A 14,542-nucleotide genomic window follows, 5' to 3' on the forward strand; every position below is an offset into this window, starting at 1 on the left:
CACTATTAGATTTATGCCTGCTTTCAATTAAGTCTGACAAACACTTTAAGAATTTGAAGAATGTTTCTTTTCAGAAATGTGTCATATTATAAACAAGTCAAAGCTTCCATAATTGCAAATGCCACTAGAAAATAGATGTTTGTCTGATTTGTCGCACTTAAAATGACTGAATTGAAAAAAGTATTTGTTTGCATTGTTCCAATTTTCCCGGCATTTGATTTAGTTTAAAAGCATAGTTAAATTTAATGTTGATTTTTGTTAAGCCGATAAAAAAAACAAGACTGTTTGTTAAACAGTTGATAGTTTAATATGGTAGCATTTAAAAAGCTTAATGTGTTTGGCAGAAAGCTGAACAAATATGTACACAATAATTTTCATAATTATATTCCTTGCACTCACCTCTTATACTATAGAAAATGGTCTTAAATGATATTTATGTTTTTATTTTTACTGCTCTCTCTGGTTCAAAAGTTTTAGGGCCGAATTTTGTCAAACCACTGAAACATTTTTTTAGGCACATTGTTCTTTTTCATTTCTATCCAGTTTTCATCATTCTGATTTGCCTTGCCTGATTGATGCTGGATTGATTTGCAATAGTTATAATTTACTGCTGAAAAGTTCAAATGTACAAACCAGCACAATGAAGATTAATTGACCAATTAAGTTTTTAGTCCAGACAAACCTGTGCCTTGCTTTATCAAAGTTAAAAACCCATCCCCATCAAGAACATTGCTCTTTGTCAAAGGTGGTGATTAAACCTTTCGTAAAGTGTAACATAATGGTTTCTGAGATATTTTTTCTCCTGTATTTCACATCATTAGATTCTCTGGACATGTATCCATTACTGCAGACCCGATATCAAGTATACTCAGACATACTCTTAAAGAAGCATTTTGCTTCCATTTTAATTACAGTGATGCTTTTCTGAATACTAGCATGATTGTCAATCTCTGATATTTCTTGGGCATTCATTTACCAAATCATTATGTGGTTTTCAATTATTTTTTGAAGATGTATCATTTATAGCTACATCTCTGCTGATTCAGTACTTAGAACAAAATGGGGTGTGATCCTATGGTAGTACTTATCAAATTGTAAATTTGACAATGTATTTTAACCCTTAAAGTGCTGAATTGATATAAACTGTATTATTTGCTAGTGCTGAATTGTTTAATGACAAAAAGAAGTTATACTATTAGTTTACTGAAACTGATGTAAAATTATGAATTCATGCATAATCAGCATGAAAATTGAACTGTGTTGTGTGTACATGACAACCTATCAATGGACTGAACAAATGATAATATTACTTATAAATATGTTACCATGGTTACCATGGTAATAATAATATAATCTAAAATTTCACATTTTTGATGAATTGCATGTTTTTATTTATAGCTGTAAGTTAGTCCTTAAAATATTAAAGTAAATAGTGTAAAAAAACCACATGTTTTAATGAACAAACACAAAACATTATCACAGTTAGGGTATAGGTATAAAAAAACTATACCACGCTCAGCCACATTTTACTTACAATATACAGATTATGAGATTGAGAAGTGTTCATACCATGCATTGGGAAACAATGAAGACTATTGCTGTTATTTATAGAATGATTAGTGTTACTTAAAATATAACTATGTTTAAAGAGTTGGTTAAATAAGAAAGCTATCCCATTATGATGCCATGGTAACTTTACTGAAAAGGAAGAATATTCTTCTTTGTTTAAGTGATCACCAGAATTTTACATACTCGTATGCTTTTGGCTTTTGTTCGGCAGATGTTTTAAAATTAATTCACCAGTTGATGTTTATTTTCCAGTGCACTAAAAGGGAATATTTGAATGCCATTTTCATAAGATTGAAGTAATCACACAATTATAAATCCTTAAACAAACTGAACATTTGTATGATCTCTATCACAGTTGCTGGGTATGTTGGTGGCATAATGAATAGTTGACCACCTTAAAATTGTCACAGATCGAAAAAAGAAACAATCTTGATCAAATTCTACTTTTAATTTCTATGTAATTTGAATAGAATCACTATAAAATCAGAAATTTTGAAGTTATATCCATTGAGATATTTATGATTGGCTTTGAACATATGCAATCAGTATGTCAAACATCAGCCATTTTTCTCAATTCTATTCCAATATTAATTTTATTACTTGAAAAGCATGCATACAAATTCAGTTATTAAATATAAATTATCAAGATGCATGTTATCACACAAGGAATTATGGTTTTAAAGTTCTTTAATGTCTGTTATTTGTGGTAACAAACATTTCATTTTCAAACAGTTTTTAAGGAGGCCTTGATAAGGCTGCAAGGGGCATAATACTTTTAGCCAATCCACAGTTTTCTTGAAATGATAGCTTCTTTTCAGTAATGAGTATTGAAGTTGGTACATGTACAATAAATCTGTTAACTGTTACACTATGAATGAATAATTGTCATATTATTCCATAATACTATATATTGCCATTCTTTAAATAAATGGTTGTTAAGGAAAACGTGACCCATGGCAGGTGGGTTTGTATGCAGGTGATTTATTTTAATTAAGACATTTTTACTTTCTACATAATATAGATCTATTGATATATAGTTGATGTATTGTTTATGTGATTGTGTATACCACAACTTTTAGGAGGGATAAAGGTTGAGCTTATATGTCTTTCTGCAACGTTTAGTTACCTCTAGCAAACTTACATAAATTTCTTTACCTTTCAGGCCATTAACTAAAAAAATAAGGCATGCATTCTGGTATGATGAGTGCAAAATCTGTGTTTGATCATTATGAGTTCTACACGCCACACCCATTTTTGGGTCACTAGGTCAAAGGTAAAGGTCACTGTGACCTTTCTTCCTTTTTGTCTGACAAGCTTTCATTTATTGAAAACTGCACCCACAGCTGAGCGTTGGCATCCGCTATGCGGTTCTCTTGTTGTTGCTAGTGTCAACTTTGTATAATTCCAATATTTATGCCCCCCTTCGAAGAAGAGGGGGTATATTGCTTTGCACATGACGGTCGGTCTGTCGTTCGGTCCGTCCACCAGGTGGTTTCCGGATGATGACTCAAGAACGCTTGGGACTAGGATCATGAAACTTCATGACCCGCAGATGACCCCTATTGATTTTGAGGTCACTAGGTCAAAGGTCAAGGTCACAGTGACCCGAAATAGTAAAATGGTTTCCGGATGATACCTCAAGAACGCATACGCCTAGGATCATGAAACTTCATAGGTAGATTGATCATGACTCGCAGATGACCCCTATTGATTTTGAGGTCACTAGGTCAAAGGTCAAGGTCACGGTGACCCAAAATAGTAAAATGGTTTCCGGATGATAACTCAAGAACGCGAACGCCTAGGATCATGAAACTTCATTGTAAGATAGATCATGACTCGCAGATGACCCCTATCGATTTTGAGGTCACTAGGTCAAAGGTCAAGGTCACAGTGACCCGAAATAATAAAATGGTTTCCGAATGATAACTCAAGAACGCATGTGCCTAGGATCATGAAACTTCAGAGGTAGATTGATCATGACTCGCAGATGACCCCTATTGATTTTGAGGTCACAAGGTCAAAGGTCAAGGTCACGGTGACCCGAAATAGTAAAATGATTTTCGGATGATATTTCAAGAACACATACTCCTAGGATTATGAAACTTAATAGGTAGATTGATCATGACTCGCAGAAGACCCCTATTGATTTTGAGGTCACTAGGTCAAAGGTCAAGGTCACAGTGACCCGAAATAGTAAAATGGTTTTTGGATGATAACTCAAGAACGCATATGCCTAGGATCATGAAACTTCATTGTTAGATTGATCATGACTCGCAGATGACCCCTATTGATTTTGAGGTCACTAGGTCAAAGGTTAAGGTCACAGTGACCCGAAATAGTTAAATGGTTTCCGGATGATATTTCAAGAACACATACTCCTAGGATTATGAAACTTCATAGGTAGATTGATCATGACTCGCAGAAGACCCCTATTGATTTTGAGGTCACTAGGTCAAAGGTCAAGGTCACAGTGACCGGAAATAGTAAAATGGTTTTTGGATGATAACTCAAGAACGCATATGCCTAGGATCATGAAACTTCATTGTTAGATTGATCATGACTCGCAGATGACCCCTATTGATTTTGAGGTCACTAGGTCAAAGGTTAAGGTCACGGTGACCCGAAATAGTTAAATGGTTTCCGGATGATAACTCAAGAACGCTTACGCCTAGGATCATGAAACTTCATAGGTACATTGATCATGACTCGCAGATGACCCATATTGATTTTCAGGTCAAAGGTCAAGGTCAGGGTGATCCGAAACAGTAAAATTGCTTCCGGATGATAACTCAAGAACGCTTTTGCCTAGAATCATGACACTTCATAGGTACATTGATCATGACTGGCAGATGACTCCTATTGATTTTCAGGTCACTAGGTCAAAGGTCAAGGTCACAGTGACAAAAAAACGTATTCACACAATGGCTGCCACTACAACAGACAGCCCATATGGGTGGCATGCATGTTTTATAAACAGCCCTTGTTATAATTGGATATTGACAAATATAATTATAGCATAATTATGAGCTGCAATATTAGACAGATATAAATTAACAACATTGCCCCTAAAAGCTGTTGTGGGCTGCTGGAACTTTGGAGAACACTCCCTTGTACTCTAATCAAGTTGTTTGAAAAAACTAAGCTGCCCAACTAAGGTTAGAATGTTAGTTTAACTGTATGTTTAAAAGTGAATGTCAGCTTTTATTAGTCATTTACCGGTGAAACTGGAGAGGGACTTATGGTTTGCGCTGTCTGTGTCTGTCAGTCTTTCAAACATTTCTGGATCCTGTGATAACTTTCATGAAACTTTATTTTAACTCGATTGCATCAAAAGCCTCAGGCTGATTGAAAGGCTTTCGAGTCTGTTTCCTGGGCCTAGAACCAGTACTTGGTGTCTTTGGGGAAAATCTAAAGAACGCTGCCACAGTGGGGATCAAATCTGTCACCTCTCATTGACTTATGAGTTTTTGAATACAATGCTTCCTATTCATCTGTTTATTGATCACTGCTGATAAGGGTTGATGCGTCGTGAACAAAGCAGGGTGCAAATAAAGAGAGATATAACAGACATGATTTGTGTGTTGGGGATATAATAAGACTTTGCCTTTAAGAATACATATGAGCCTTGCTCTTGTTAATTCAGGCTTAATGCATGTGCAACAAGTGTTGTCCCAGATAAGCCTGCGCAGTCCACACAGGCTAATAAGGGACTACACTTTCCGCTTTAATGGTATTTTTTCATTGATAAGATTTTTGTTCTTCTTAGCAAAATCTCTTTTAGGCTGTAAGTTTTGTCCTTCATATTCATGTTCAAACTATACAGGCTAATCTGTGATGACTCTTGATGCACATGCATTAAGCCCAGTTTTCCCAGAGTAGGACTCGGGTATTTCTGAATACTTGGTTCGGTTTCAGGAGAAGGGGAGTGTGGAAGGCGATAAGGAAAAGCTGAAAACGAGTCTCAACAAGGCCCTTGTGCAGAATCAACAGCTATCTGTGGACTTGGAGACGAGCAACGCCCGCTGTCTCGAACTCAAGAACCATGCCAACAAGCTGGAGGCCTCTCTTGAGAAGGTATTAAAAACGCATTTTCCTTTGCATGCTGGGAAATTGTCATCTGCTAAAATGTTGTATGATAAATTTATAAAATTAGCATTTTCTTCGATTTTTTTCAAAGAATACTATCAGAATAGCAAACAGTTTGGATCATGATGAGATGTCTTAGCCTTCAAAATTTGGTTCCAGCACTGAAAGAGATATTCTTGTACCCGATATTTACTTGCTAAATAGTGTGTTTTGATTTAGCATCAACCAAATCCTGTATGGTAACACCGCTGACTCAAGATGGCTACAATAGTTTTTGTTATACAATTATAATTTTAATGAGTTTTAAAAAGTCCTTCTAGATTTCTGTATGTCTTTGAAGGCTTTTTTCTTGGTTTATTAGTATGGTTGTGTAAGCATTATTTTCCTGTTTTGTTTTAAAGACTTTACATGATATTTATTTCTTAAGCAAATAAAAAACAAGGATAAATAATCCTTAGTGCTCCAGATTAGTGCAGTATTTTTGTTGTGATCTTGAAAATAGTCTTAAGCAATCTTATAGAGGTGGTTTCCCTGTTAGACTGTATGGATGCAACTAGTGCTAGGGAATTGATTGTCTATTACCTTTAAAAGGTGGAAAATTTCCTTTTTCATTAACATAATTCTTCCTCCTGTTAATTGTTTGTCACATTTGAATGCCAAATTACATGTAAAAAATGATATTTCTGAAATTTAACTCCTACAACATTAACTTTTCCTCAAACTAGAAATCTTAATTATGACAAATCGCTTTTGGGGTCCTGGAAAGGACTGAAAGTTAGAGATTATGAACTCATTATACCATTTCTGCAGTTAATGATCGCCAATTGGTAAGATTTCACAGGTTACTTATGGGGGTCTGAATTGAGAGGATTTCAATTCGCTCTAGGATTTCGGTGCAATTGAATAAAATAAATAGGTTTAAACTATATGATGAACTTTTAACATCACTCCTTACTAGCACGTAGTCGGCAATAAACTTGTGACAGGAATTGAATGTTTTGGAGGAGTAGTTCATCAAACTTGTCATTTCCAACTCACTAAGTCATTGGCGTAATACAAATATATTGGTCGCGTATGATATATTCGAATGTTTCAAGAACTGGAGACTGTTTTGATATACCCTTTTTAGTTAGTTACAACTTTTTCAAGATGTTACTCACTTGCAAAAGCTCAGTTAAATAATCTCCTGATGTTGTCATTGTGTGCCGCTTCTGGATAAGGTCTTGGATTATATTTGAGTTCTACCATGTGAAAATGGGTCTTATGCTATATGGGGTCAGCCTAGCATAGTCGCAATCTGGTCAGGAGCTTCCCTGTCAACTTTATGATCACACAATTTTTGGGGCTAATTTCTGATAATTTCCATGCAAATACATTCTTCCTATAAAAATATTTACCCATTTATGCCTAGCGCTTAGAAAAAAAAGCCTTGGCAAACAGCGTAGACCCAGACCCGCATGAAGCGGCGTCTAATCAGGGTCTGCGCTGTTTGCTTAAAGGAATTTCTGTAAGAAATATTCTAAATATAGAAATAAATATACTAGACATCCCTAATTTTGGAAATAAATTGATCCAATTTAGAAGGATAGGAGAGTCCACTAGGGATAAATGGGTTAAGGAAATGACCCAAAGCTACTCTTTAAGAACTGCACAGTCACACTAATTTTTCTTGGCAATTCTTTAGTAGCGCTGTCAACTAAATGGCAAGTGACTCGTGTTGTGATCGTATATTTGTTTTCAGAAATAATTTCACCTGACGTTAATGAAAAAGTGAATGCAACACTTGATAGGCACCAACATGTGGTTCCATTAATCTGCGCCTAAACGAAACTCTTCGTTTCCCAAGAATTTAAGGATATAAGAAACCACTAAAAACAAATATTTTTCTATATGGGACATGTGTGGTATACAAGAACCATATGACCTTCAAAGTCAAGGTTATATGTTGAGGTTAAAGTCTAAATATTGTGCCTCTTGTCAAGTTTGTTTGTTGTGGCATGTATCACCTTTACTTTTTGCTCTAACTCTAGTTTCTATTTGAAACCCTGATTTGATAATTTGCAGCCCCCATATCACCCTCTCAATCACCACCATTGAATTTTCTTTTCAAATCTAGTTAAATTAAAATCCTTTTGGTATTATGGTTCATTTATTTTTAGAATAAAATGCTGACTGCCTCGTAAATAATTCAGAATACAGGTTTGTAAATATATCTGATTTATAAAGCAAATTTCGTGAATTCTTATGCTATCTCATCAGCTTATTCGAGAGCAAAAGCAAGAGGTAAGACTTGGTTTGTGCATGTTTTCTCAATTAATGAGTAGTGTTGTAGGCACAGTGTCTTAACCTAATTAAAATACAATGTGTCTAACAAGTTTATCCAGTGTTGTTATTTCCATTAAATTGGGAAAATCGTTTCTTTTACCACAACTGGGAGATTTATATTTTTTAACTTTTCCTAATAATACTGTACAATTTGGAATAAAAGTGTTTTGTTTGTTTTTTAACTAACATTTGCTGTTTTTTTGTCAAAACTTTTGATTGGGAATTTAAGGCAGCCATTTGGGAAAATATGTACTTTTTGAGATTGCAAATGGGGCCGAATTTCGGCCCTTAATTTGAACTTATCATTGCTGAAATTTAACCCCCGAAAATTGCTTCCTGATTGAGAAAGCTTCAGGATGGAAGATTTTCATCAAGTCAGCTTGTGGTCACCACAATATACTGGTAGCTGGCATGCTTGTGTAACAGTGTATTGACCTGTGTAGATAGCTTAAGTTCAAGGTCATCATGATCAAAGGTCATTTGTTTAAATATGAGCAGGATGCAGATTCTGCAAACTTTAACTTGATCATTCAACTGGCAATTGTAACATAACATTCTGCAGTGACTCACTTGTATAGTCACTTTGTTTAGAGGATGTGTTGCGTGCAATGCCTGTCTCACAAGTTCAAAGGTGAAGATCACACGGTCATGTTTAGATAATTACAATATATATTGCATTATTGTCAAGATTTTCCAAAGGCTTCTAGTGTAATAAAATGGCTTCAGAGGTTTATTTGTATACTTGACGATGGTTGTTAAAATTAATATCTATAAGGGAAAGGTTATTGACCCCTACCGGTGAAATCGGAGGGGACTTGATATGGCTATCGCTCTGTGTGTCCGTCACACTTTTCTGGGTCCTGTGATAACTTTTCTTCATATTTTTTCATGAAACTTGAAACATGGACAGATGGCAATATGGAGATTATGCACGTCATTTCATTTTGTTCCTATGTCAAGAATTCTGGTTGCTGTGGCAACAAATAGACTAGAAATATTGCTGAAAATGGTGGATCCTTCGATAACTTAAGTCTTAATAAAAGTTTTTCATATTTTTTCATGAAACTTTAAACATGGATATATGGCAATATGGACATTATGCACGTCATTTCATTTTGTTCCTATGTCAATTCTGGTTGCTATGGCAACAATTTTTTTTTTTCTAAATCTGACAATGGTGGAGCCGGTAGGGGACATAATATATTGCTTGGAAATAGTCTTGTTAATCTGACTTTTTAATACAAATTTGCAGAACTTGAATATTACATGTATAAATTCCTGATAATTTGTGTACTTTATTATGGCAACAATTCAATATCATAGCCTTTTGCTGCCATGTTATGTTCATTAATATAACAAAATTTATTGGTTGTTGCTATATAAGGTATTGGATGGTGTAGCTTTTGTTAACTTTTTTACCAGGGAAAAGTAATTTGGTTAGGTATTTAAAAATTTCATAAACTCTGTGTAATAGTTTTAATACATTTTTAATAATAGCTTCGTTAAATATTTTAAGTGAATTTAATGAAATTGTGTACATGCAATTTTGTAACTGCGTTTGTAGTTTGTAATTTGTAGAAATTTATTCTCACAACTTTGTATTCATGGTAGTGATTCTTATATTAATTCAATGTTTCTGTAATTATGTTTCAAAAGAGAAAATAATATGATCATGTTTCTGCTCATAAAATTAATTGCAATATAATTTCATCTTCAATATCACAAAGAAGCACTCATTTGGGATCAGAATATAAGGGAAATCACCTGCCTGTAAAGCAAATTACCCGCGTAGAGTTTCATACAAATATGAAATAAAGGAAACATGCAAAAAAAGTTCATTTTTTGCTTTGTTCATTATTGTGCATATGTCAAAATGATATTCTGATGGAAATCCTTTGTGCGAGTTAATGTTAATTCTACTTACAATTTGAGATCTCAGTGTGTGTCTGTGTATAAGTTCTATAAATAAAGACAAAAAGTTTGATGCAAGACCATAGTGTTAATCTAACCAAATTAATTTAAAAGGAAAGAATAATTTGAGAATCACATGCATGAGAATCATTTGCCATTCGATATCCTCATCAATTGGAGATTTTTTTGCTATTTGTCATCAATGTAGTTCCCACTCTTTCAGTTTCCAGATAGTGAACCAAACAAAATAATTAATATGTTGGGTCATGTACTTCTACGAAAACTCCAAGATTATTTTCTATTGTGTCCATTCACATGGAAAATTGGCATTCTACGTGTTGGGTCCTCACAGATATAAAATGAATAGATGCTTAAGGCACATGTGTCTGCAATTGATGCCTAAAATGTCATGGATAATAAATCAAATTTATCATGCTTGAATGCTTCTCTGGAAAGAATTGAAACCAGAATGTTCACTGTGGACAATTTGAGCAAAAATGGTGTCTGCATTGATATATGGGCTCATGCTCATCTTAAAAGAATATGTTTTCATTTTTGCAAGGAATCGCTGTTCTTATGAACTAAACTTGACTAACAAATATATATATATGAACTTATTTCAAGAAAAATTTCTAATGCAAATTTACAAATTTCCGTTACTACATATTAAATTACTAGGCTAATTATGAAATCAGTTTTACAAACCACTTTGCTTCCTTTCTTAAACGTTTCCCAAATTTGTTAAAGTACTTAACAAATAAAATTTTATAAAAAGCTGGAAGCATTTAAGTTTTTCATGAGGATATCGGGATGTGGTTCTCATTTCAGAAACCACTGGGATATGTCCTGCAATTTGATTTAGAAAACAATTAAAACAATGATCACAAAAAATTCCAACGTTGTGACGTTGTCTTTTTGCATGAAAATAGCTTTTAATTTAATGCTTACACAAAAGAATAGAAATATACCAGTAAAAATAACAACAACATAAAAGCAAAGTTACTCAAAGTTGGGTTTTTACAGGGAAACCTGCATGCTCTGATCAAATAGCATCATTCCATATAGTAATAACATTAATTGTTCTTAAAATTTTTAAATGCATCACATTTTAATATAGGTGCACTTTACAAATACCTGGAGCTTGTGAACGAGTTAGTTTAGTGACGCCAATCTATATTGTATACCAAAAATTAGTGTAATGCAAACGCAGAGAGTGATTCATTATTTTCAGTGTCTTAAAACAACTGTTTGAAAGCGTTCCTTTTGATTCTTAACTAGATTAATAACAATGCAACTCAGAAAATTTGGGATATGTGTTTTATAAGGCATGGTCAAAACAAGAATTCCTTTAAGCTACTGCCCTCATGTACATTTTGAAATACTAAAATTTGCTGTTTGTAAGGTTTCAATTTAACATTTGCCCATTTTCATTGATTAAACAAGAAATTTTAGAATTATGTATGTTTATATGTAATGTTTTTGAATACTTTTTAATTTGATAAACAATAAACAGTTTGATCTGTTGATGTGGTTGGGTGAAAAAAAAATGTTTTCAATGTGTCATAACATCTTACTATTTACACTGTGTTACTTTAACAGTATGAGGCAGTGGGTAAAGTTCTGAAGAAAGTTGGTAAAGACAAGGTATATAATGGGTGGATGTGTGTGCATTACTTATATATATATATATATGGGCTTTTGAACTTACACATGCTGTGGACTTGAAAAAATTAACACTTGGTGTAATGTAGCCCTTCTTGTATAGCTGTCTGCATTTCTCAATTATTACTACAGTAAAGTATTCCTAAAAGAACACGGGCCATTTGTTGGGGTAATTTCGTTGAAATTGTGAACAAATGTAAATTTGTAAATTGCTCAATATAATTGTTGTAGTGACAATTATATAGAAGAGGATTGTGTAGTAAATAAAGTAAAATGAGTGATATTTTAAAATTGTCAATATTTCAAATTGTCACTTGATTTTAATTGGCCAGTTATCTCATGTTTGTTCTATTGTAAAACATATTGATCACCTCTGTGAGTTTTGCATGTAAAAATATTTCTCTATAATTAACACTAACCAGGTTAATGTTGTGGTACAAACATTGTTCTACTTGAACAACAGCAGTGCTTGTTATTACAACAACAACAGTGCAAGAAACAATGTTTATAAACATTTTGTCGTGTTCAGAAAATGCATTTAAATTTCTTATAGATTTCTGTGTAGCAGTAGACCTACTGGTTTGAGACAATTCATTGTTTTCTGATGAACAGACAATTGTCATTGTAGTTTTTGTTACTGCATGGTCAGACATGACACATTCCTTATAAATAACATGTCATTATGTAGATAAAAATATAAGAGTTTGTGTAGTAAGACATGGCATGTTTATTTCGAATTAATTGTTACTCTAAACAACAAGCCTGAACTTATTTCTGTTTCATGAATTTCATTTGATCTTATCCGAAATGTCCATTAAACAATTTTCTTAGACCACCTGTGACGGAAATTGTATGAAGACGCTTTGGACATGCATGCTTCATGTTTTTTCAAGCACTTATTTCCATTAAATAGAACTTAATTGGAGTCGTTAAGAGAAAATAGGCCAAACGGCTGTTTGAGTTTTAAAGGGCAAATGTCTTATAACTTGCTCACTAGTACTTGCCACTGGTTTATACAGCAAATTGGTATTTACAAGTAGGTAACTTCACATAATTGTGGAGTTGTTTTTCCCAAAAGATTTGTGATTTAACAAGGCAGTGAGAGTCCTTCTTGCTAGAACTTCAACCAGTATGTAACAGAATTTGAAGTGTGGGATATTTTGAAACTGACTAAAATTTATTGCATTAAAACGCACAACTCGACTTGCACAATATTTCTTAGACTTTTGACCATGCATAACACAGGTTGCTTCAAAAATATGAACAATTTGAATGTTTTTTTGAAAAAAAAAGGTTTCCTTTTCATGTTATCAACTCTATGATATTTTTTTATGGGTTGTGTACTGGGAAATCGAATGTTTCACTGAGGTAATCAACGATTACCAATTACTGTCACACTTTCATTAAGGCTGTCCAATACTAGTATAGCAACATGGTATAATAAACTTCTAATATGGATATCAGCACTTTCAGCCAATCTGGTTTCTCTTTTGACCAGATTTTTAAAAAGAAAAGCAATAAATCATGTACTGAAGCTCCATCTAAAATTGATATTTTAAATAAACTGCTTGGATATACAACTTGAAGTCACACATTTTAAATACATAAATATTATTATTAAATCCTTTACCAAAATAATTCTCTGGTTAAAGTACCAGTAAACCAGCTTATCCAGGAAAAGCATAGTATGTTAAATGACTGTCTTCATTTGACTGAAATACTATTTAAAAGCGGAGACAATTTACTTCTTAACAATCCAACATATCGGTCCACAGTCTTACAGAAGTCATTGAAATAAACAGTTTGGCAAAATTTTCTCCTTAAATTGTAGCTTGAGAGCAAAATAATGCTACATTCCCACTTACAATATATATCAATCACAGGAAGTGAGCAAAGCTGATTAAAACAATGCAGTGTGTAGTGCTTGTGCTGATTGTGAAAATTGCCCTTATTTTGACAGGCGGCTGTCCGAAATGCAACAACACAGGCTCAGATAGAGATGTTTGAGCAGGAGCTGACTAGAATGAAGCTGGCACATCAACTCGAAGTAAAGGTAAACTGAATAACTATATTAACCCTTTCCCTCGTAAGAAGCAAAGGGAAAATGGCTATGTGCAAGCAGCGTTAAAACAGAACAGCCTGCAAGTGACTCGCAGTCCGTTAAGGTTTTGTGCTGTTTGCTGCTCATCAGTATCTAAGGTTTGGAGATGAAGCCTTAACAACTTGAATCTAGTAAGAAAGCTCTTAAATTAAATATGACTTTCTAGGGGACTACAAATGCATGAAAATATGTATCTAAGTGGTAAAGGAATAATACATTTCTATAAAATAATGTACATATATTATGCACTCATACATTTAGATTCCTTTCTTCAGACATTTCTTTGTTTAGTCATCTTTGTCATCATTTTGAATATGGTTTTAACTGGCTAAAATTCTAGTGTAATATCTCCTTCAAAAAGGTCTGACCACGATTTTGAGGACAATAAACATACCCTTACATAAAGTTTGCTAATTAACTAATTTGGACTTGGAAACATGTATATGTCTTTATCTTGGTTATCTAAATTTTACTGTGCTATTTAGATGGACTACTGAGCATGTGTGTTTATCAAATGCTACTTGTGTTCAATTTGAATTATACTTTTGAGCCTTTGGAAAAATGGGGCTTAATGCATGTGCATAAAGTGCTGTCCCAGATTAGCATGTGCAGTCCGCACACGTTAATCAGCAATGACACTTTAAGCTTTTATGGTAGTTTTTGTTAAAATAAAGTGTTTTCTTAGGGGAAATCCAGTTTCAATGGAAAGTGGTGTCTCTGATATTCTGGGACAAGAATTTATGCACATGCATTAAACCTTTTTTTTCTTCTTCTTCTCCTTCGTGATAACAGTACTCCACCATACTAGGATAAACCTTACTGATGATTATGTACTTGCGCTGGGTGAAATTTTGTGTATGATACAAACTAGGATCAGGACCAAAATAG

The 14,542-nt window shown here is 33.7% G+C and overlaps 1 protein-coding gene across 1 annotated transcript in view; it reads left to right on the forward strand.

The window, feature by feature from the left end:
• LOC127878444 (coiled-coil domain-containing protein 158-like) overlaps positions 1–14,542 on the forward strand; it is an 83,090-nt gene that overhangs the window by 40,995 nt on the left and 27,553 nt on the right. Inside the window, exons 17-18 of the mRNA XM_052424969.1 lie at positions 5,485–5,643; positions 13,514–13,606. Of these exons, the coding sequence (XP_052280929.1) occupies positions 5,485–5,643; positions 13,514–13,606 (252 nt within the window). The remainder of the gene's footprint in view (positions 1–5,484; positions 5,644–13,513; positions 13,607–14,542) is intronic.

The sequence above is a fragment of the Dreissena polymorpha genome, chromosome 4, assembly GCF_020536995.1.
Source record: "Dreissena polymorpha isolate Duluth1 chromosome 4, UMN_Dpol_1.0, whole genome shotgun sequence".
In the NCBI taxonomy this organism is placed as follows: Eukaryota; Metazoa; Mollusca; class Bivalvia; order Myida; family Dreissenidae; genus Dreissena; species Dreissena polymorpha.